We start from the raw sequence: 23,909 nt of genomic DNA, 5'->3' as shown, positions 1-23,909 counted from the left end.
GGATGGGATGAGGTTTAAAGTCCTTCCCAACCCAAACCAGTCTGGGATTTCTCAGATCAAAAAATTAATTCCAGAGTTTTACAATTTGATTTAACTCAGGGAAGGAATTACTTTCCTTCCTTGAGGAATCCTGTACCTCCCCTTCTCTCCCAGTAACAATCAAATGCCACTTCCACTGACTATTCCAGGAGCAAACACTGATGGAAGAGCACTTTCCTGCAGCTCCCATCTCTCAGAGATTTTGGGCTCATTACTCCAGAACTCCCCCTCCAAAGTACTCAAGGATCTGCATAAAGATTTTTACTGAAATATTTACTTGTTTTAATTCAGAGATGACTGAAAACAAAACAAAACAAAAAAGACAGAAAGGAATGTCCATGAGCTGCTTTATGATTTAGAAAGGCAGCTTGAATAAGTTTTAGTTCAGCTTCATTAACAAAAATGTGCAGGTCTTGTCTCTATGACAACTCCAGAGGGAGTGGAATGATTCCCTTCCTCTCAAGTGCCTGGAAAACTGAATAATTCAGAGAGGAAGAGATCCTTAGTCAGACTATTTACAACTGTTTGGATTTGTTAACACCTATTTAAAGCCAAGGCCTATATAAAATTTTTGGAGAAAGGATGTCTTGTTTAAGAAAAAACTTCTTTCCTTGTTTAATTCAGAGGCAAGAGAAGTTCCAAAGGGACATTTGAACACTCACTGAGGCTTCAGCAAATAAGACGACCAGTCCAGCTTTGACATTTGTAAGATGAAGATAATCAGAAAAGAAAATAAGCTCTTTATTCAAAAGCCATGTAGGCCTGGGCATGCAGATTTCCAAAGCAATTAAATAATTCTCTTTCTCCTGACAGAGAAAAATTCTGCCTTTAACAGTCCTTAACTGCACCAGAAAGTTTCTGTAATGGCAGGAAAAGGGAACAGGTTTCCCCAAAGTTCTCTCTCTCTCTTACCCAATCTGGAATGAAAATCAGTTTTAATTCTCTGTCTCACACCAATATCTGTACTGGTAGTAATATTATTAATGCAAACCAAGAAGAATCATGGAATCCTGGAATGGTTTGGGTTGGGAGGGACCTCAAAGCTCATCCCATCCCATCCCAACACCTTCCACTGTCCCAGGCTGCTCCAGCCCCAGTGCCCAACCTGGCCCTGGGCACTGCCAGGAATCCAGGGGCAGCCACAGCTGCTCTGGGAATTCCATCCCAGCCCTTCCCATCCTGCCAGGGAACAATTCCCAATTCCCAATCTCCCACCCAGCCCTGCCCTCTGGCAGTAGGAGCCATTCCCTGGCTCCTGTCCCTCCACACACAGGTGCAGGCCTGGCAGGGCCAAAGCATTTGGAGCAGAAACACTTTCATTCCTGCAGGAAAATCTGGCAGTGTTGGAATGTCTGTGCTGTGTAAGGGACAGCAGATTTGATCTGGCAGAACTCACCAAGGAGTGACAAAAATTTCCAATTTCAAGCTTGGACTGCAACTCCAGACTCTGTCAATCTTCATTTTTGTAGCTAACACTCCAGGTCTTGCCTAGGCTCTCCCATTAGCAGATTTATTATTAATTACTGGGCTTAGCAATTGCATAATTGTATTGTAGTCAGTTTTAACAGAGCTGAAAGCATTTAGAAATTTGAAATGTGGGTTTGAAACTGCCAACTTCCAAAATGCCATTTGCTGGGACAGCCCAGGGCCATCGGCCTCCTGCCCACCTGGGCACCTCGGGCTCGTGCCCAGCCACTGCCACCAGCACCCCCAGGGCCCTTCCCAGCCCCTGTGCCCAAGGCTGGAGTGCTCCATGGGGCTGTGCTGACCCCAGGGCAGGAGCCAGCACTTGTTCCTGTTGACCCTCACCCTGCTGACCCCAGCCTGCCCAGATCCCCCCGCAGAGCTCCCTGCCCTGGGGCACAGCCACACCACCCAGCCTGGCACTGCCAGGGAGCCCTGGATGCAGATCCCCACAAAGAGCCTGAGCAGGGCTGGCCCCAAGCCTGGGCCTGGCAGCCCCAGGAGAGCTCAGCCCCAGCTGGACTCAGCCCTGCCCCAGTGTGCCCCACACACAGCCTGTGCCCACCCCACACTCACCATATCTGTGCTAGCACTGGCTGAGGTAACCCAGATTGGAAAAAAAAGTTCCTGGCTTGATCACCTGTAAAATAAATAGGACATGGCTTCAGCTTCAGCTCCAAACACCTGGCACAGAGAATGGGGAATCAGGAGGCAAAACCATCTGCAACAGAAGCCCAACCCATTCCATGACTGATGATCATGTACAAAGCACTAAGAAAATCCAACGTAACAAAACAAAGTAATTAAGAGGAGGCCTCCTATTGCTTTTAAGACCAAAGTTTGATGAAAGTTTATTAGGATCAGTGCAATTCCTTGATTTGGAGCTTTGCTTCACACTGCTTCAATCAGTTCTGCATTTAGATCTTTCCAAGAGGTCAACCATGCTGATGTCAGTGCTGTACAAACAATTTCTAAACCCGATTTCAGTTAAATAGACACACCTTTATTTAATCAGACCTTTTATTTATCACAATATTAGTGTGGTGGGCTGACCCCAGGCACAAAGAACCCATCACTCCCTTCCACTGTAGGATGGGGAAGAGAAAATATCAGAAAATAACAGAAAAGTTTGGGCTGATGTGGCAGAATATTTGAACAATGGGACATAAAATAAGAAATACCTGTTCAAATTTTCTAATTATTATGCCCATATGTCTCCCAGGCAGCTCTGTACACATTTAAGCTCACTAGTTAAGATTTAACTAAACAAAATTAGAAGTGGAAATTCTTTGTTTACCAGTGATAAATCCAGCAGTTGGTTTCAGACTATGGAACTGTTGATCATGTTTTGCTCTCTCCTCCACAGTAATAGCCCAGATATCCAGGTTGCCTGGTTCAAAAGAAAAGGAGAAATGACATTAAGAAACATTCCCTAAAAAACACCCTCTTTTATTTCTGAGTGTAATTATCTCACAGCATTCTGGGCCTCCTCAAACAAGCCAAGGGTGGGAGGTCATTTGCCCCCAGAGCACAGAGAGGTGAAATTCCAGCTCCTTTACCTGCAAAGGCACCTCTTCCCCCAGTATCCCTCCTGACCCTGCCCAGAGAACAGCCCTCAACAAATGCTAAGTGCAACCAGAGCAGCTTCTGTCTCAGCACTGATATTTCTTTTGTAACCCTTCTGCAGATCAGCTGCAGAACTCAACTCCCAAATGGATTCCCAGGATCTGAAGGGGCCTGCAAGGAAGAGGGACTGTTCATCAGGAACTGAGTGACAGGGATGGGTTCAGACCCAAAGAGAGGAAATCTGGGTGAGTTATACAGCAGGAATTGTTCCCTGGCAGGGTGGGCAGGGCTGGGATGGAATTCCCAGAGCAGCTGGGGCTGCCCCTGGATCCCTGGCAGTGCCCAAGGCCAGGTTGAACACTGGGGCTGGAGCAGCCTGGGACAGTGGGAGGTGTCCCTGCCAAGGCAGGGGTGGAATGGGATGAGCATTCCAACCCAAACCAGGCTGGGATTCTGTGATTTCACGTGAGTAGCAAAAATTCCTGTCCCTACTGCACTGCCAGGGCCCATCCTGGATTTTTCACTGCATTTCCAGATGCTGCAACTTCCCCTGCTGTAAAATGAAGAGCTAAAAAATGTGTTACTTTTGTTCTGACCTAAATGTGGGTGATGGGACAAGAAGGGAAAATCTGGAAATGATACCACCCAAAGGCTGGACCTTTCAGCGACAAACAAGTCCAGGAACCCTGAAAGGAAAAAGCATCTGCACTTCTCCAGTGCCAGTGGAGCAGAATGAGGTGGTGCCACTGCCTGAGCAGCCTGGTGGTGACCCTGCCTGCCCTGCAGGGACACAGAGTGGGGCTGGAAGGGATGGCTGCAGCACACAGGGCTCTGTGCTGTTGGCTGGGAGGTGTCTGCAGAGCCACCACAAAGCAGCTCAGAATTATGCACAAACATTTCCCTAGAGAAAGCCCTTGGAAAGGAACACGTTTACGCCAAGTTTTTGCACACAGGAACAGTGCAGCGCACATTAGAAACCACTTACCCCCAAAAGCTGTTGGAAACTGAGCCATGGTTCTGTCACTTTTAGCTTGTTAATAGATGCCTGAAAAAAAAAAAAAAAAAGAAATATATATTTGACACAGTATCTTCAATTTTCCATATGATTTTCTGTATGATTAATTACTACAGGAAAAAAAAGGCAGTGAGGAAGCAGGACTGTATCAATACTTCCCACACCAGCTGGGACTCACAACACTCAGTGTCTCATTTTTGCACTTCCCTGTGTATCTGTGAGGGCATCTTCCCTACCAGCAGACAGCTACACTGCTTTAAGAGTGGCCTCAAAACCAGCCTTTATTTATAAATAGCCAGAGATGGAGTGAGGGCAGAGCTCAGTCAGATCCCAGGGATGCTGCTCCAGGCTCCATGACTTTCCTGAGTGTCACAAGCCCTGCTGTTGCTTAGGAGGGAAATTGGCTCCATTTCCAAGTGCTGCAACCCAACGTCAGTGATCTGGTTTTTATTCCTGACAGCAAATGCCCTGCCTTGCTCAGGTCCCTTTGTTTTAAACCACACACATGATAAAGATTAAACCCCATGTCCTGCTTTGTCCCAGCCCAGACCTGAGGAGCACCAAGTGCCCAAGGTGGAGTGGAGCCTGCAGGAGAGCACCACTGGCTCTGCCAACAAAGCCACCACACAGGCTCCAAATTTCATCGGGACACAGAAAAGGAAAAACATTTTTCTTGCTGCACACAAAGGCTGACATGAGCTGCCTGAGCCAGGGGACAATGAGCAGCACCGGAGCTGCACAACAATGAGCCATGGCCTCTTGTCCTGTGAGATTCCACTCGTGTCTTCCAGGCAACAGCAGAAAGGCAAAGGGGAACAGAATCAGGAGAATCATTTAGGCTGCTTGAACAGCAGCAGAAATTTATCAATATCCCTAAGAAAAGGCATTCACTTGCACCAACAATTTCCTTTTGTCTGAATCACTGTTTGCTCCCCTCCCCATCCCCCTTTCACACTTCCCACATTCTCTTCTGGCTTCCAACTTGGGAACCTCCTCTGTATCCCCTGCCCAGATGTCCCTGCACAAACCCCTGGCACTTTTGCCAGCCAGGCTCCCCAGCAGTTGGAATTTAGGGAATGATGGGCGCAATCCTGGCTTTTTCCTCCTAATTCAGCCAAGCAGGTGACTCCAAAGCCCTGTGCCCCAGGCCAGGGCAGGCAGCTGATGCTGCTCCCTGCACAGCAAGCGTTATCCCAAAAATTTCAAACTCCAGGTGCAGAGATCCAAGGGTTCAGAGTGAACCCCCTGAGCTGTGGGGCTCTCCCAAAAGCATTCCTGAAGTGCTGAAAGATCAGCACTTTTATCTTTGCCTATGTTTTCTTATTGTTCTCTGCTGTGGGAAAGAACTCAGTGATGCTGCTGGGTTTTATGACTGCAAAGAAACCTTGAGGAAAAAATAAAAGGGGGGCAAAGGAAGAGGAAAAAAAACGAGGAAGAAATAAAAACAAAACAAAAAACCCCAAACAAGCCAAAGGAAAACTAAAACAAAATGAAACTTAAAGGAAAAAAAACACAAACCAAACAAACAAACAAAAAAACCAAACAAAAAACAATCCCCACAAAAAAAAACCACACAAAAAAAAACCCCACACACAAAAAAAAAAAAAAAAAAAAGGAGAAAAATCAGGAAAACCCAAAAGCAGAAGTCCGTGAAGTCCCCCCTCTCAGAGCCCAGGCAGTTTCCATATTATCTGTTCCTTTTCAGCACAAGGGGAAGCAGCAGAGCATTTACAGTGCTCAGCCCTTCAGGGAAGAGCGTCCTCCACAGACTGCCCAGGATTCCAAAGGAATTGTCTTCCCTTTACCTTGAACACAGGAGGAAGAGGAGAGGCAGTGGGAAGTCTGAACACCAGCCCCATGCTGGATGCCAAGGAAAGCAGAAACTACTCAAAAGAATTTCCAGAGGGTAAAAAAAAAAAAAAAAAAAAAAAAGAAAGAAAGCAAGAAAAAAACCAAAGCCAGCTGGGGGAATGGAGAGAAGGAGCACAGAACTGTGGTTAAATGTGAGAGGCTGAAACCCAAACCAAAGCTGACTGCAGACAGAGACAGGGAAGCAAACTGAGGATAAGGCAAATCTCTCTCCTGCTGGAATATGCTGGAGTTTGCTGCTCATTGCTGATGGATCACCTCAGTTCCACAAGCACAGGTTTCACTGGGCATCACTGAGGTGACACCAGGGGCCCCAAGCCTCCCTCCCAAAGGTTGGACCAGATAATCTTTTGAGGTCCATCCTGTCCCAAGTTGCTTTGTGATTGAAGGGCTCAGAGATGGAGAACAGATATTATTTATGCCCAGAAACATCTGGCACAGTTGTTATATTATAAAATATCATATATATGTGAAGTATTGTGAAGCAAATAAACCAGCACAGGATCCCTGGGACTGGCAAAGCCCTCCCAGCCCAGGGAGTCCCAGCTGGGCCCCATGCCCACCTTGTCCCCAGCCCAGAGCACTCAGTGCCACCTCCAGGGGACACCTGCAGGGATGGGCACTGCAAAGCTCCCTGGGCAGACCCTGCCAGGGCCTGAGCACCCTTTCCATGGGGAAATTGCTGCTGCTGTCCCAGCTGAGCCTGCCCTGGCCCAGCCTGAGGCCGTTCCCTCTCCTCCTGTCCCTGTTCCTGGAGCAGAGCCCGACCCCCCGGCTGTCCCCTCCTGGCAGGAGCTGTGAGAGCCACAAGGTCCCCCTGAGCCTCCTTTGCTCCAGGCTCAGCCCCTTCCCAGCTCCCTCAGGAACTCTCCAGCCCCTTCCCAGCTCCTCAGGAACTCTCCAGCCCCTTCCCAGCTCCCTCAGGAACTCTCCAGCCCCTTCCCAGCTCCCTCAGGAACTCTCCAGCCCCTTCCCAGCTCCTCAGGAACTCTCCAGCCCCTTCCCAACTCCCTTCCCTGCCCTGGACACTCTTCAACTCAGGTATCTATTGCAGTGAGGGCTCAGAACTGACATCCGAATTTCCAACCTTATTTTGAAACAGTAGCCAATTGTTTAGCTGTGCCTTCCACATTCTCCAGTCTCTACCAGTTCCACAGGAGCACTCACTCCACTCCTCTGCCTTCCTTGTCTCTCCCAGCATACCCAAGAAAGAACCCACAGTGACATAAAATAAAAAACTGTGAAGGAACCAAACACCCAGAGAGCTGGCAGAAATCTGGGCTGGATAAGCTGAGCTCTGTGCCAATCCTTCCCTCAGGAAAGCTGTGATTTCACTCCAACCACTGAGATTTGTATAAACCTGGACACCTCAGCAATTTTGGGAACCCTGCTAAATTCAATTGCTGCTGACCAATGAGTTCAGGAATGATTCAAAGAGGAAGCAGGGGAGACGAGCAGGGGAAGCACAACTGCCCCGTCAGTGGATTGCACACAGCTCCCTGGGGAAGGCAGCCCAGAACGCCCCTGGCAGCAGAACCATGCCAGCAATGAAACGTGACCAACAGAGCCTCAAAGGGAGTCTTCTGCACCAGAGGCATGAGATGCAACTGATAATTTATCCTTTTTTTTCGAGAGCACAACAGGAACTTTGAGCCTCTCACCTTTGCCCTGTCATCAAAGAGCATAAGCCACGGCTGCACTGGGATTTGCCAAACCAATCCAACATTAAACAGCTCCTTCCTACATAAATCCCTTCTTCCCTGAAGAGCAGAGACCCACATCTCGTCCACAGGGTAGAAACCACTGAACTGGGGTCATGACAAGTTCTGTACTTCCCAAGCCTCCAGAAAAGGCAAATATTCCAGCTTGCAATTCCCAGCATGGTACCAACAGCAGCCATCCCACAGTTCCTCTCCCCACCAAGGATCCCCGGGGCTGGCAAAGCCCTCCCAGCCCAGGGAGTCCCAGCTGGGCCCCATGCCCACCTTGTCCCCAGCCCAGAGCACTCAGTGCCACCTCCAGGGGACACCTGCAGGGATGGGCACTGCAAAGCTCCCTGGGCAGCCCCTGCCAGGGCCTGAGCACCCTTTCCATGGGGAAATTCCTGCTGCTGTCCCAGCTGAGCCTGCCCTGGCCCAGCCTGAGGCCGTTCCCTCTCCTCCTGTCCCTGTTCCCTCTGTCTGCCCCTCCTGTCAGTCAGATGATCTTTAAGGTCCCTCCCAAGCCAACCCATTCCACGATTCTGGGATGCAGAAGTGACTTCTCAGCAGTTTGGTCTTTGCCACAGCTGTTGAAAAGTGTCTGCAGTGGGGAGGTGCTTTGTTAATCTCTTCTGGGTACTTGGAACAAAATAGAAGAAATGGCAGGACTTGACATTTGTGAAGGTTTTTACTTTCCCAATCATTCCTGTAAGGAACAGAAACCCTGCAAAGTTTTGCTAACTGGTGACTGAGTTAAAATGTGATCTCCAAAGAGCAAGGCTCAGAATTCCCTGCATTTCTCAAAATGCTTTTGTTTTCCAGCATTGATGCAAACTTACCAGGCTTTGCTAAAACTCTCAGTCCCTTGATTGATCTTGGTCTAGAGGCTTTCCCATGGGACATCTGCAAACTCCAAACCCTACTGTCAGCCTGGGACACTCATGTGATGTCCTGCTTGGGGGGATTTTGTTATTTGGAATTCTTGGAGGATGTTGTGACTTTATCTGGTTGGGTTTGTCTCCTTTTTTTCCTGTGGGAGGAGGAATGTGACCGATAAGTGGCCTCAGGAATTAATTCTGGCATTCAGATCAAGAATTATCTCAGGAGGAATTGTTTAGGAATAGAAGTGCTGGGTTGCATTTTAGGAAAAACAAAACCAGGATCTTTCTTGTGTAAAACTTATCTGTATAAAGACACACAGCACTGAAACAGCTCAATTGTTCTTAATTTATACCTCCTGTGGTTTTATTGCAGTTGTCTCTGTAAACATGGCCTCAGCAGAGCACAGATAATTTTAAATAGAAACTCTAATAAAGTTCTGAGCCATATTTTTAAAGTCCATATATAATATACTGTGAAAGGAATTTTCATCTTTGTCTGACTCCTATGAATAAATGTTTTTACTGGAGTTATCTTAAACCTACTCATTTTTTCAAGGTAAAAGCTTTAAATATCAGTACTTAAATTTAGATGTGGTCTGGGATTTTATATATGTGGAGTTTTCTCTACATGGTTCCGTTTTACCTTTAGGTGAACAATTCTGGGGTTACTGTTAGGTTATATATTTTTATATACATATAACCTAATATGTATTATACATACATAACTTACTATATATTATGTATATATATAACTTAGTAGATATTATATATAATCTATATATATTGTATATAGTCTATATATTATATATAATCTATATATAAAAACTATATATATTATATATATATATATATAAACTCTGCTTGTGTAGAGAGTATTGGTTTATGAGAAGTAGTAATTTGGAGTGAGAATCAAGAATTTAGGTATTTCTGAGCTTAGCTACAGCAGTGCAAGGTGGAAGAGAGAGGCCTGACAGCTGAGCTGGCTGGGCAGGGCCTTGTCTGCCTCACTCAGAGCTGGGGGTAAGCAAATGTTTCTCGTTAGTGTCTGTAAAGATAATGGTGCAGGTGATAAAGTTCCAGTGTTACCTAATGTAGAACTGGTGCTGCTGGAATGGCTCCTTACTGGTGTTTCTTGTTCACTTTCCATCCCTGTGCCTGGGGACATATCATCCCCAGGTCAGGCATGGGGAAAGGCTCCCTGTGCTCTGGGCTCCATGGGAAGCCGTGGATGGGGAGGTTGTGGAGTTTCCTCTGGTGGAAGGTGTCCTTGACAAGGGACAAGCAAAGGGGTGGAACTGGATGGGCTTTAAGGTCCCTCCCAACCCAAACCACTCCATGATTCTGATTTCACTGCCAGACTTTTTGGGCTTTCCCCCTCCCAGATGACACAGAGGTCAACCCCAGAAGCCAGGAGATGTTCAGTGCAACTGGAACAACTTTCACAACCAGGGCCTTTCTGCCAGCCCAGAACAGCACAGGCCAATGACCCCGAGCAGGGGGAGATCACAGAGAGCAGCTGTGGAATGGTCCTGTGAGCATTTCACATTATTGATCCCCTGCAGTGTCATTGATCTGTCACTGCTCTCCCTGACCTGGGAACCCAACAATTCCAGTGCCCCACAGACCTGCCAGGAGGGGACAGCCGGGGGGTCGGGCTCTGCTCCAGGAACAGGGACAGGAGGAGAGGGAACGGCCTCAGGCTGGGCCAGGGCAGGCTCAGCTGGGACAGCAGCAGCAATTTCCCCATGGAAAGGGTGCTCAGGCCCTGGCAGGGGCTGCCCAGGGAGCTTTGCAGTGCCCATCCCTGCAGGTGTCCCCTGGAGGTGGCACTGAGTGCTCTGGGCTGGGGACAAGGTGGGCATGGGGCCCAGCTGGGACTCCCTGGGCTGGGAGGGCTTTGCCAGCCCCAGGATTTGGGGATCTCTCACATATGGGCTCCTCTAAGAACTCCAGCCCCACGTGAACTGTGACTGGACTGCAACACCCTGTCCAAGAGATGACTGACTCTCATTTTTAAAAATTTAACACAATGAAAAGCCACCATATTGTTCAACTGTTTCTAAACTCCTTAATAAGAAATAAGTATCTTGTTTTATTTTTAGTTTAATAGCTGTTGGCTTCATTCAGAACTACCAGACCATGTAAAGCAGGAATTCCAGGAGTTTCTCAGTGCTAAAATTTTTTAATTTTTTAAGTTGCCTTTACTCACACAGGTGCAGCAGTGACTTGTTTGCTCATTTTGTTTGTTTGGATGAGTGTGTTAAAAACCCTCATTAACACAATGGCAGTGGGCAATTTCTGACTCCTCCTCCTTCAAAACAAGTACTGAACCCAAAAATCTGGAAGACAAGAATTAGGAAGCTGGGAATACTTGCACACCTACAACAACCTTAATGGCAGCCTGACATTAGCTTCAAGAATGACCTGGAAAGGAGGACAAGAAAGTGCAGGATACCCTGCTGGATGTGAGTGTTGTGTGCCCTTGCATCTCCAAGTCTGTTTTGTCTGACAGACCTGGAGCTCCCAGAGCAGATCCAGCAGAGCTGAGCCAGGGCCTGGAGCATCCCCGTGCCCAGGAGAGGCTGAGGGAGCTGGGGCTGCTCAGCCAGGAGAGGAGCCCCAGCCCTGGCTGTCCCTGTGTGTCCCAGTCTGTCCCTGTCTGTCTGTCCCAGTCTGTCCCAGTCTGTCCCTGTCTGTCTGTCCCTGTGTGCAGGAGGTCAGAGCAGCCCCAGAGCCCCGGGCAGGGGCTGAGCCCAGCAATTCCCTGCACAGGAGGCACAACTCCTGCCCTGGGCAGGGACCGAGCTGGAACAGATCCCAGAGAGGGGCTGGAGGCTCCTCCCTGGGATATTCCAGAGCCACCTGGACACAGCCCTGTGCTCTGGGATGGCCCTGCTGGAGCAGGGAGGTGGCACCAAGTGGCCACTGTGGTCCCTCTCAACCACACCCATCAGGTGACTACATGAATACCAAGAGAAGCAAGTAAAGCAGATGGGTTCTGATATTTCCATCCCATAAACTGAAGACAGTTATGCTTTATTTCCAAGTTGTCCATCCAGCTGTGTCCATGGCTCTAGGATCCCTAAGCAGTGGCACTCAGGAAACTCTTGGAACCAAAGAGAAGAGTGGCCAATGCCTGGAGTTCAGCCTTGGCTGAGTCTGAGTGCTCTGTAACCCCTCAGTGACAGTTTTATCCTAATTTTATGGGAGTGCATTATTCTAAGAGGAGTCTGACAGTCACATCACACCTTTAACCTGGCCACCCTTAACTCTTTAACTCCAGCTTTCAGAAGGCAGAGCACAGCTGCTTTGAAAGCCCAGTGCAGCCTGGATCATTTCTGTGGGCATTTTCTCCTTGCCACATTTCTGTTCTCTCCAGTCCTCACCTTGCTCCTTGCTGCAAGAACCACCCCAATTGGGTGAGAGAATAAAGAATTACATGGCTTTTTGCAGATTATCCTTTTCCTTATTCCTGCATCCACTCTCACACTTATTCCACCTACCTCAGGCCACCTCCTGTAGCAAGGGGAACAATGCTGCAGCACATCCAATTCAAGAAGATCATGGAAATACTCTGGATAGTGGCTCATAAACTTCTTCCCCCTCTTTCCTACAGATGCCCATGACACAGCTCTGCAGGAACTCCCATGTTTCAATCCAGCTGGATGTTTTTACAAGAATTAGGGCAGCCAAAGGAATAGTTCAGAGCTGTTAAGTCTGGCTTGGACAGCAGTGGTGCCTTCCAGCCTGAGATTTAATCACTTGTAGGCCTGACCTAATCCCACATAGCTATGCTGTGAAAATCCACGTGCTTGTCTCAACTTTAGAGCTGCTCCTTTGAAATGGGGACAATGAAGAAAAAAAGAAAATCAGCTATTCTTGAGTTGTTTCACTTCACCTTCCCCATCTCTGCCACTAAGTAACAGCTCTGCTGGAGGAAGGGTAGGAAGGAAGAAAAAGGCCTGAGTCAGCACAAGTGCTGAGTCAGGGAGTTCAGGATGTGCAGTCCATTCCCTCTCCCCTGCTCAGAGGCACATCCAGCAGATAAAAGGTCTGGCAGGGCAGGGAGAGGCTCCAGCTGGTGATGAAAGCAAAGGTTCTGTCCTCTGAAGGACTCGGGGAGGTCACTCTGTCCCCTGCAAGCAGCTGCTCTCCTGAACTCTCCCAGTTACATAAGTGCAGGGCTCTGCTGGTGCAGATCTGGGAAGCAGATTTTCTAACCAGCCATTTAATAGAATTATTCAGCATCTACCAGGTCTTATCAGCATCTCAGCAGCTGTGTCAGCCCACATCACCACTGCCTGAGGCAGCTCCTCTCTCCCACCCAAGGACATGGGGCTCTGAATTTCTTCCAAGCTCTGTTTTCTCAGCTCCTGCAGGACATGAGAAGCCCTTCAGATGCACAAACAAACAGACTTTAATTGTGGCATTTAGACCAGGCTTTCTACCCTCCTTCTGGTCACACCTAGCCCTGCTGCTCCAACACTGGTTGATCACATGTGGCCAAGAGGAGAAAATGTCCAGCAGACAAGAAACACAGCTTTATATGGAAGAAATGCAGACATTGGAGAAACAGAGAAACTCATGAGCTGTTTCTCCCAGGGACAGGACAGGCCCTTGGGCATTTGTAAAATCAAGGGATTTCCATGCACTGCAAAGGGGGCTGAGCAGGCACCAGCTCATAGGGAGGGTCAGGGACTCTCACATTGCCAATGCAGAGGCTGCATAAAGCCTAAACAGGGAATTAACCATGGTAAAGTTCCATTGCCCCTGTCTCCTATTTAAAATACCCTTAAGCACTCTCTAAAGAAATGAAGCAAAAAGGGCTTCACTGCATGAGACAGGGAATATCCCAAAGCATGGGTTTCCTGGTTCCATGAGATCAATTCCCTTCAAAATGCTTAGAAGCAGTTTTCACACAAGAGCAAAACCATCCCAGGTGTGACCACAAAACCAGGCAAGTGATACATGCAATGGGATAAGGGAAAGGACAGTCTGCAAGATAAAAACACAAACTGTAAATACATATAGAACAGAGACACATACATTTTAAAAGGCACAAACCAAATTAAAAATCCTCTTTCTATATTAAATAAATTATTAATTGACTGCAAGTACATCTGAATGGCACAAAAAAGTTGTGCAAAGGCATGTGCCAAACTTGCTTTCCAGGTGACAGCTGTGCTTTCCCAGCAGTTCCACATAAACCAGGCTCCTGCATCTCAACAACCAGAAAAATTTCAACCCCCAGCCAGGGTAAAGGAATCACTGAATGTTCTGGGATGGGAGGGATCCTAAAGCTCATCCCATTGCACCTGGGCAGGGACACCTCCCACTGTGCCAGGCTGCTCCAGCCCCAGTGTCCAACCTGCCCTTGGGCACTGCCAGGGATCCAGGGGCAGCCACAGCTGCTCTGGGAACCTGTGCCAGGGCTGCCCATCCTGCCAGGGCAGTATCCCATCCAACCCTGCTCTCTTCTAATGCTGAGATACAAGGCCAGGAATAATCCTGCTGGATGTGTTACCAGTGGTAATGCCAAGTTCAGACACAGCAAAGAAATGAGAAAAATAGACAAAACAAGGGAAGACTTTCCATGTATTTCATGGGACTTGAAGGGTGAGGATTTAGGGAACAAGATTTCCCCAAAGCAAACAGAGTGAGGTTCAGGTTTGTCTCAACACAAAGCCACAGGTCAAGGCAAGAGTTTACTGGGAGAACAGCCAGATTTCAGCTCTAGCTCTGCCCCACAGCAGCAGCACTGAACCACTGAGGATCTCTCCAAGTGACCCCAAGTTCCAGCTACTCTGCATGTCTGCCAAGGGCTGGGAATCATTTCAGGCCATGCAGGAGAGAACAAGGATATGCACACAAAGCCAAGAACTCCAAGGAAAAATCTAGATATGGAAGACAGGGTCTTTTTTAATAAAAACATCATGTATCAAACAGTTAAGGAAGAGATGCTCATCCTCACTGTGTAAGTACTTGGAGCTGTTCTGAAGGATGCAGGCTGGGGGAGAAGTACCATGTGAACAGGCATTTTCCATGCTGGCTCTAGAAAATTTTGTTATGCTCCTTCTCTAAATGACTCAGGAAGTCTGGACAGTTAATAACACTGCAAAGAGTAATTTTCCTGTCCTGAAACGCTTTAATACGCCTTTCCAGGATAAAAATTCCTTTCCTGCAAGAGGATAAGAACATTAAGGCTGTTGTTAGTGCTAATGGTTTATTTACTGTAAGTCACAAATCTGTGGCATGGGGAGGTTTGTTTACTGTAGCTCACAAATTTCTCCCCTGTGGGTACTTCAAAAGTAGACTGGCTTGCAGTTCCCTGTAATCAGGAAAATTTGCTACAAGGTTGTGGGGCAGCCTTGCACTAGGAAAAAAAAAAAATCCAACTGCAAAACTGTAACATGATGCTGATTTCCCAACATAATAGATCTAAAAAACCTTTCAAGTTTGATTCAAGAAGAAAGCCAAGGCAGCTGTGAAAACAAACCTCCTCCTTAAAACCCTCACAATTGCAAGTTTTTAACATGCTGACTGGTAATCAGTGCCCAAGTACACCCACAAATTGTTCTCCTGGGATGTCACAGCAGGATCCTTACCCACTGACAATGTGTGCTGGCAGCAGGCTGGTTCCTACAGAGCCACCCTGAACTCTGCATCCCCAAGAGAGAATCCCAAATCCTGGGGCTGGCAAAGCCCTCCCAGCCCAGGGAGTCCCAGCTGGGCCCCATGCCCACCTTGTCCCCAGCCCAGAGCACTCAGTGCCACCTCCAGGGGACACCTGCAGGGATGGGCACTGCAAAGCTCCCTGGGCAGCCCCTGCCAGGGCCTGAGCACCCTTTCCATGGGGAAATTGCTGCTGCTGTCCCAGCTGAGCCTGCCCTGGCCCAGCCTGAGGCCGTTCCCTCTCCTCCTGTCCCTGTTCCTGGAGCAGAGCCCGACCCCCCGGCTGTCCCCTCCTGGCAGGAGCTGTGAGAGCCACAAGGTCCCCCTGAGCCTCCTTTGCTCCAGGCTCAGCCCCTTCCCAGCTCCCTCAGGAACTCTCCATTCCCTTCCCAGCTCCCTCAGGAACTCTCCATTCCCTTCCCAGCTCCTCAGGAACTCTCCATTCCCTTCCCAGCTCCCTCAGGAACTCTCCAGCCCCTTCCCAGCTCCCTCAGGAACTCTCCAGCCCCTTCCCAGCTCCCTCAGGAACTCTCCATTCCCTTCCCAGCTCCCTCAGGAACTCTCCAGCCCCTTCCCAGCTCCTCAGGAACTCTCCATTCCCTTCCCAGCTCCCTCGGGAACTCTCCAGCCCCTTCCCAGCTCCCTCAGGGACTCTCCAGCCCCTTCCCAGCTCCCTCAGGGACTCTCCAGCCCCTTCCCAGCTCCCTCAGGAACTCTCCATTCCCTTCCCAGCTCCCTCAGGAACTCTCCAGCCCCTTCCCAGCTCCCTCAGGAACTCTCCAGCCCCTTCCCAGCTCCGTTCCCTGCCCTGGACACGCTCCAGCCCTCCAGGTCTCTCCTGCAGGCCCAGAACTGGGCACAGCCTTCGAGGGGCCTCTCCGAGCCATCACAGAGGGACAATCCCTGCTCTGCTCCTGCTGGACACAGTGGGGTTGATCCAAGCCAGGATGTTTCCTCAGCAAAGGCAGGGAGTGAAGAAAGGTAAGTGAGGAGACGAAAAAGAGTAAAGAGAGGTCAGGGAGAGAAGAGCCAAGGAATGATGAAGAGCAGGAAGGGCAGGATACAGCAGCTCCATGGTATAAACACAACTCATCCCTTTCCTCCCTCCAACTCCCACAGCTCTTACAGCACTCCAGTCAAACCTCCCAAAGACTTAGCTTTCCAAGGTTCACACCTCTGGGCAGAGATGAAACCTGCTCAGAAGATGGTGCTACACCCACCACAGAACAATGATCTGAAGACAGCAGTTTCCTTTAGGGTCTGACTTGCCTTGACAGCAGCTTTGAAAGAACTTTTCCTGATCTCGAGCCCAGACCTCCCTGAGACAGCTCGAGCTGTTCCCTCAGGTCCTGTCCCTGCTCACAGGGAGCAGAGATCAGTGCCTGACAAAGACAGATATGAAAGGTTTGAACAACTTACAGCACAGGAGGAACAAGTGGCACAATTTATAGCTCACACTTGCAGCAGTGGATTAAACTCAACAATCCAATTCACCCAGGTGATTCAGAAGCTGCTGTCAGTCCTGACTGTGGCTCAGGATTCCTTTATTTCTCCATCTGGCTTGTTAAAAATAGGGGCAATTTGCCTTGGCAGCAGTCTTGTGACTTCAGCAGGAGATGGCTCGAGGGCCACTTGCTGCAGCACAAACCAAGGCCCCAGCAGGGCTGGGGACAGCGTGAGGAGCAGAGGCTCTCCCAGCTGGCACTGCAGTCAGCAGGAACTGCTCAGCTCCTGGCTCCAGCACAGCACAGCATTCTCCACGAGCTGGCAACTTCCAACATCTCCAAAATAAACTCTGCATGCTAAAAATACATTCCTGGTTATTTACCTTCTGAGTCGAGAGCTCAAAATGAAAATTGGCATTCTAATGATGAATCCACAACTTCATCAATCATTACATTCTGAAACAGCAAGCAAGAGTTTATGGCAGTCACTTGGCTGCAGAAGTGTAACCTAATGATATTTTACAGGAAAAATTAAGTTGTCAATATTTCAACTATTCAAAACCACCCTGTACTGAAGCACTTACAATCAAACATTCATCAGTCAAAAAAGCCTTTCTCAAAATCAACAGTGAAGTTGGCAATTCTCCTGAAAAGTACCACAGGTGTTTACTGCTGCTTGAAGTGAAGAGAAAACACAAAATGAACTTGCTGGGGTGAAGAGTTGCCTGCTTGCAGAGGAAGGAATCTGAAATTTACCCCAAAATTAAATTCCACGATTGGGGAAGGGAAAGGGTAATAACATTCAACCACCACTGACACCAGGAAAATGAATACACAGAACCAGAGAATGGTTTGGAAAGAACCTTAAAGCTCACCCCATGCCATGGGCAGGGACACCTTCCACTGTCCCAGGCTGCTCCACAACCTGGCCTTGGGCACTGCCAGGGATCCAGGGGCAGCCCCAGCTGTGCCAGGGCCTGCCCACCCTCAAGGGAGGAAGTTTTTCCTAATATCTGATCTAAACCTGTAATTTTTCAATTTGAGGCCATTCCCTGTGTCCTGTCCCTCCATGCCCTGGAAATTGCCTCTCTCCAGCTTTCCTGGGGCTCACCCTGAGCTCAGCCCAAAGCTTCTCCTGTGCAGGTGAACAATCCCAGCTGTGCCAGCCTTTCCTGCCAGCAGAGCTGCTCCATCCCTCTGCTCATCCTGGAGCCTCCTCTGGGCTCTCTGCAGCAGCTCCAGCTCCTCCTGGGCTGGGACAGGGCTGGGGCAGCTCTGCAGGTGGGATCTCACCTGTGGGACACAGGGGCACAATCCCAATCCCAATCCCAATCCCAATCCCAATCCCAGTCCCTCTCCTGATCCCCAGCTGGGGCTCAGCCCAGGGCACGGGGGACTCTGGGCTGGGGCAGGTCCAGCTCTCCCAGTGCTGCTCCATCTGCTCATTCCAGCCTGGATTGATCCCAGGGGTTGTCCCGACCCCAGTGCAGCACTTTGTACTTTCCTAATGCAGAACCAACAGAGGCACTGAACGTGCCAAGGATGATCCACAGCATTTTCCAGGTGATATGTTCAGTTTCCAAGCTGTGACCAGCCAGACCAGGCCCCAGGGAGCACCAATTACATCAAATCCACTTTGCTTTCTCACAGAAATGAATAATTCAGTACCCTTAGAGATAAAACTACATGAACATGCCTCAGTTCTCATCTGATTAAATGCTGCTGCTGACAGTTTGAAAACCCAAGCACTCAGCACTCCTCCAAATGTTCAGCTGGATTGGTGCAACTTTCAAGCAGGAAACCCCAAATTACACAAGAAAAAAAAAAAGTCCAGTAAAAAAAAAAAAAGCCACTTCATATGTTTAAAGGAGGAAACAGCAGCAGCAAATAATCCTCAGCTAAGGCCCCCAGCAAGAGATGCCCTCATGCTCTACATTGAAGAGGTCATTTACTCACACACTTCTGCTCTTTTCCCTTTTTATTTGTAATTCTCCAGCAAACATTATCCATGACAACTTTCAAGCTACAGGAGCTCTATATAGCAACAGCTCATGGCTTCCAGGCCTGAAGAATCTCACTATTTCAATGAAATGAGGACAAATGAAGGAATAACACAAGTATTGGGGTATATGTTTGTCTATGGCCCTTTTAATCATTGCTTGGACAGCTAGGAATGCTCAAGGAGTAGGAAGAAAGGAGGAAAGAAACCCAAGCAGCACCTCTTGTTCCTTCAGGACATGAACAAAGGAGAAAGATTTTTGAATTGGGCCCAGCAGAAAAATCACTATCTTCCAATCCTGAGATCATTCCCTCAGCCTTCTGAAAGGTTCCTGTTTAAGAACCTCAAATGAGGGCTTGCAGAGGCCTCCCAAATCCTGGCTGCCAGCAGCCAGGACAGGGTCAGAGCACTGTTAAAATCCTCCAGGAACTGGAGGTACCAGCTGGGACAATCAGGTTGGAATGAGACAAAGAAACTGGGCAACAGAGCAAATCCTGCAGGCTGAGAAGGAAATGCAACACCTCGGGACAACGTGCACTAGAACCTGTCAGGGAACTCTGGGGAGACTCCCAACAACCACCATGGAAAAGGAGGCAAAAGTTCCTGAAACACAGACAGGCACAGCAGAGCTGAAGCCAGAAATCCCAGAATCACAGAAGGCCTGCACTGGGAGGGACCTAAAGTTCATCCCACCCCACCCCTGCCATGGCAGGGACACCTCCCACTGTGCCAGGCTGCTCCAGCCCCAGTGTCCAACCTGCCCTTGGGCACTGCCAGGGATCCAAGGGCAGCCCCAGCTGCTCTGGGCACCCTGGGCCAGCAGCCCAAATCAGGCTACCAGAGGTCTAAGTGCTCGCTTTGCTCACCTACTTCAGAACTTGGAGAGTGCTGTGAGCCTTTCTTTGAAATTCATTTCATTGCTGACAGTTCAGGAAGTTGTTAGACCACTTCTAAATAATACATGCAGAATATTAAGACACATCCAAATACACCTGCCTGAACAGGCAAACACCACACGTGGCTTCCCCCAAAGCCTGGAGAGAACATTCCTAACAAATCCTGCAGGGATACAGGATGAAGGGCATGAAGCACCCTGCCCACATCCTGTGTTTCAGGCTGGATTCCCCAAAGACTAAAAAAACTTTGATTAGATAGGTAAAACCTTTAGATTTGATATTCCAGGGGGCTGCACATGGGAATTCAATGAAACTCTGGAAAACACTGTGTGACAGAAGAATTGATCTGCTTTGGAAAACAGCAGTTGCAGAGTATCAAGCCCCAGTAACACACAGAAATCACGTGTGAATTAAGCATTATTAAAACAAAACAAAACAAAAAAAACCAACAAACAAAAAAACCAAACCAAAAAAACCAACCCACACAGAGAAAAAGAACCTGAGGGGGAACCATGAATGTTCCAATCAGGATCTCACAGTTCCAAGTGAGATTTAATTTGGTTTCAATGCGAAGTTCAGTGTTTGAGACTCATAACAAACTCACACAAACCTCATTTTTAAAATGCTTCTCCCTAGACTGGACAGACTGAACAGATACACAGAGATCTAAGGGAAAAAAAAAAAAGGAGACATAACATTAAAATGTAACAGCCTGGCCAAAAATATGAGTAACCAGATCCACAGTGCCAGAGGTCAGAGATCCACCAGCACTGCTCCTGCCAGCCATTGAAAACCAGGAATAAAGGAGTCCTGCAAGGAGGCACTAAGCCAGCACCGTCCCCAGGGACAAAGAACTTCACACATTTTTTCAGTTACCTTGCCAATAACTTCCCCACTGTATCCAACACTAACCATTGAATCTGGAAGGAATATAATGGTTCTATAGCAACCAGCTGTGGAGATATTTTTTAAACAGAATAAATTGGATACAAATGCCAAATACTTTCCCAACCAATTTAGCCTATTGCTAGTGGGAGGAGAAAACTCTGTTCACTGCTGTGATCAAAAACACAGTGTAAATCTGAGTTGTGTACAGAACTCAGGCAGTTTAAAACAAATCTGATAACCAGGAGCAGATAAACAGACACCCAGTGTGCACCTTTTGTTAATCTGCCAGGACATCATTCCAGCAGCCTCTCTCCTTGGGAGCAGCATTTCCATGAGACTTTTCCACACTGGTTACACTCTCCCCAACAACAGGCCAAGTTTACTAATATTTCCATGTCCCTCGGAAGACTTCATCAGGGAATCTTCTGGGGAGGTGAAGCAGGCACATAACACATCAGCTCTGCAGTGGCACCTGCACATCAATCACAGCAAGAGAGGCTGAATAGTGTTCAGGGCAGGGAATGGAGCTGGGAAGGGGCTGCAGAATCCCTGAGGGAGCTGGGAAGGGGCTGGAGAGTTCCTGAGGGAGCTGGGAAGGGAATGGAGAGTTCCTGAGGGAGCTGGGAAGGGAATGGAGAGTTCCTGAGGGAGCTGGGAAGGGAATGAAGAGTTCCTGAGGGAGCTGGGAAGGGGCTGAGCTGGAGCAAAGGAGGCTCAGGGGGACCTTGTGGCTCTCACAGCTCCTGCCAGGAGGGGACAGCCGGGGGGTCGGGCTCTGCTCCAGGAACAGGGACAGGAGGAGAGGGAACGGCCTCAGGCTGGGCCAGGGCAGGCTCAGCTGGGACAGCAGCAGCAATTTCCCCATGGAAAGGGTGCTCAGGCCCTGGCAGGGGCTGCCCAGGGAGCTTTGCAGTGCCCATCCCTGCAGGTGTCCCCTGGAGGTGGCACTGAGTGCTCTGGGCTGGGGACAAGGTGGGCATGGGGCCCAGCTGGGACTCCCTGGGCTGGGAGGGCTTTGCCAGCCTCAGGGATTTGGGGATTCTCTGTCTGTAACCTGGGTCCTGTGAGCTCCCAGAACGATGCAGTGATCTGGCTGTCACCACGTTTAGTTGAAGCCACTCCTGCTCTAGGTTTCCTCATGTGCAGAGCCATAACAAGACCCAACCTCCCTCCTGTAGGCCAACAAGCACCTCAGTTGAAATTTTTATCTCAGCAAAACAAAACCAAGATACCCTGAGAATTCATGTGTGTGCTTTCCCCTAGCTCAAATATAAAAATGCAAACCTCCATGTAACTTGCAAAAATAAGGATAATCAAGGCTAATATTAGGTTCGTGTAAATCAACCCAAGTGCACATCCTGAGAATGCTTGCTTTAGAAGTCTACAAATTTCCTTCCTTCTATCACAAGGCTTTGTTTCTATTTAAATCTTCACAGAATAAAGTTTTTAATCTTTAATGAGAGACAAAGCCAAGCTAATCCAAGATAGAATTATTGGCAGAATGCATTCACCTGGTTTCATAACACTTCACAGGGATAACAACACAACTCAACAGGCAAATGTTCGAAATCACAGGATGCTTTGGACTGAGAAGAACCTTAAAGCTCATCCACTGTCCCAGGCTGCTCCAGCCCCAGTGTCCAACCTGGCCTTTGGCACTGCCAGGGATCCAGGGGAATCTGGGAATTCCATCCCAGCCCTGCCCACCCTGCCAGGGAACAATTCCCAATCTCCCATCCAGCCCTCCCCTCCTTCCTCTTAAAGCCATTTCCCTTTGTCTTGTCACACCACGCCCCTCCAGGGACTGAGAAGTGCCTTAGCTGAGACGGATTCCATTCCCCTCTTTGGTTGATTCTGCTCACCTGGTGTTTTCCCAGCTCCCCTCCCCAGCTCCAGAGCCTGGCTCCTCCTGGGAGCTCCTTCACAGAAGTCCTGGAGAACTGGCACAGGGTGCCCAGAGCAGCTGTGGCTGCCCTGGATCCCTGGCAGTGCCCAAGGCCAGGTTGGACACTGGGGCTGGAGCAGCCTGGCACAGTGGGAGGTGTCCCTGCCATGGCAGGGGTGGCACTGGGTGGGATTTAAGGTCCCTCCCAGCCCATTCAGGGACTGCCAGAAAAGCCAGGGCAGCCCCTTGTCCTTGGCTGGTACAGAACCAGACACTGCTGCTGCCACCTTGAACTTGTTCATCAGAGCAAAGCCAGCCTGGGAAACTGCATCCTGCTGTACCCAGGCCACCTGCAGCCTTGTGCCCCTGTATTTACTGCCTTTCCAAACCTCTCCAGCTAAAAGCTATCTCAGATGGAGAGGAACTGCACACAAGGGTCTCTGGGGAAGATTCAAGGAACTTTTGTTTAATAAGAATTTATTTATTTCTCCTCTTTTCCTTTTTTTTTTTTCCTCCCTTCTGAAGCTGGGAGAGTAAAGTGCAATAAACCTGCCCACAAAAGGAAATGAAGTGTCACCAGAATTTCAGTGCTCAAGTTCCCTGGGTCTCATTTCAGTGCACAAAGCTGGACTGAGTCAGCATTTTTCATTCATAATGCTGGCAGGATTTTGTAGGGGGTGTTTTAAGCACGAGCACTCAATTTCTGTCGCTAGTTTGAACTTCCCAAGCAGAATGTCTCATTTTAACATAACAATTAAAGAGATTCAGCATGATTATATTCCCTGCACACATGTAGCTGCTGCCCTGCCCCAGCTAGACTGTGCTTTGCTTTCCCTGAGAAACCCTGGGTGGTTTAATCCAGGATTGCACCAAAGTAATCCCGGGAAAGCCGGAACTTGGCATTACCATAACAGATTCTAGAAACTCTAGGAATTGAGCAACTCCAGCAGGACAGCCTGATTTCCTTGGAGCTACAGAGTAACATTTTCCTGGCTGAAATACGGAGCAGGAAAAAAAGCAACATTATTTCATCGGCTTCCCGTGATTCCTGATTGCATCAACTTTACCACCCATCAAAAGATCCTCCCTGCCTTTTCCACCAAAGTCCTTAAAACACTCAAAGACACGATGGGCACAAAGTTTATTATTCAACCACGTGCAATCCCTCCCTGCCTCCTAGCTCCAGCTCTCTTAGCCTGCCTCCAAACAAGGTGGGAGTCGAGCAAGGAAAAAGCAATCCTACAGACCCCTACTCTTTTCAGTCCTGCAGTTCTCCTTCCCTCTCAGCAAGGACTCCAAAGTCTGTCACGAGAGACAAGCGGGAGCAGAGTGAAACCAGCTCAGATCCCACCAGTTCACCTGAGAAATTCTGAATTCTCCAATGGAAATCTTCAGAATTTGGCTGCAGTTTGACCAAGAAGCACAACACAAACACAATGGCATTGCAAAGAGCGGCCCAGGGAGCTTTGCAGTGCCCATCCCTGCAGGTGTCCCCTGGAGGTGGCACTGAGTGCTCTGGGCTGGGGACAAGGTGGGCATGGGGCCCAGCTGGGACTCCCTGGGCTGGGAGGGCTTTGCCAGCCCCGGGGA

At 48.9% G+C, this 23,909-nt stretch overlaps 1 protein-coding gene across 1 annotated transcript in view; it reads right to left on the bottom strand.

Moving 5' to 3' along the window:
- The window catches only part of ITSN1 (intersectin 1), a 106,673-nt gene that overhangs the window by 75,173 nt on the left and 7,591 nt on the right, over nucleotides 1–23,909 (bottom strand). Inside the window, 3 exon segments of the mRNA XM_021538736.3 lie at nucleotides 2,080–2,143; nucleotides 2,801–2,893; nucleotides 4,055–4,114. Coding sequence (XP_021394411.2) covers nucleotides 2,080–2,143; nucleotides 2,801–2,893; nucleotides 4,055–4,082 — 185 coding nt within the window. The 5' untranslated portion in view covers nucleotides 4,083–4,114.

This window comes from Lonchura striata, chromosome 2, assembly GCF_046129695.1.
Source record: "Lonchura striata isolate bLonStr1 chromosome 2, bLonStr1.mat, whole genome shotgun sequence".
In the NCBI taxonomy this organism is placed as follows: Eukaryota; Metazoa; Chordata; class Aves; order Passeriformes; family Estrildidae; genus Lonchura; species Lonchura striata.
Note: the sequence above shows the minus strand (reverse complement) of the source record. Positions and strands in the feature narration are given on the sequence as shown.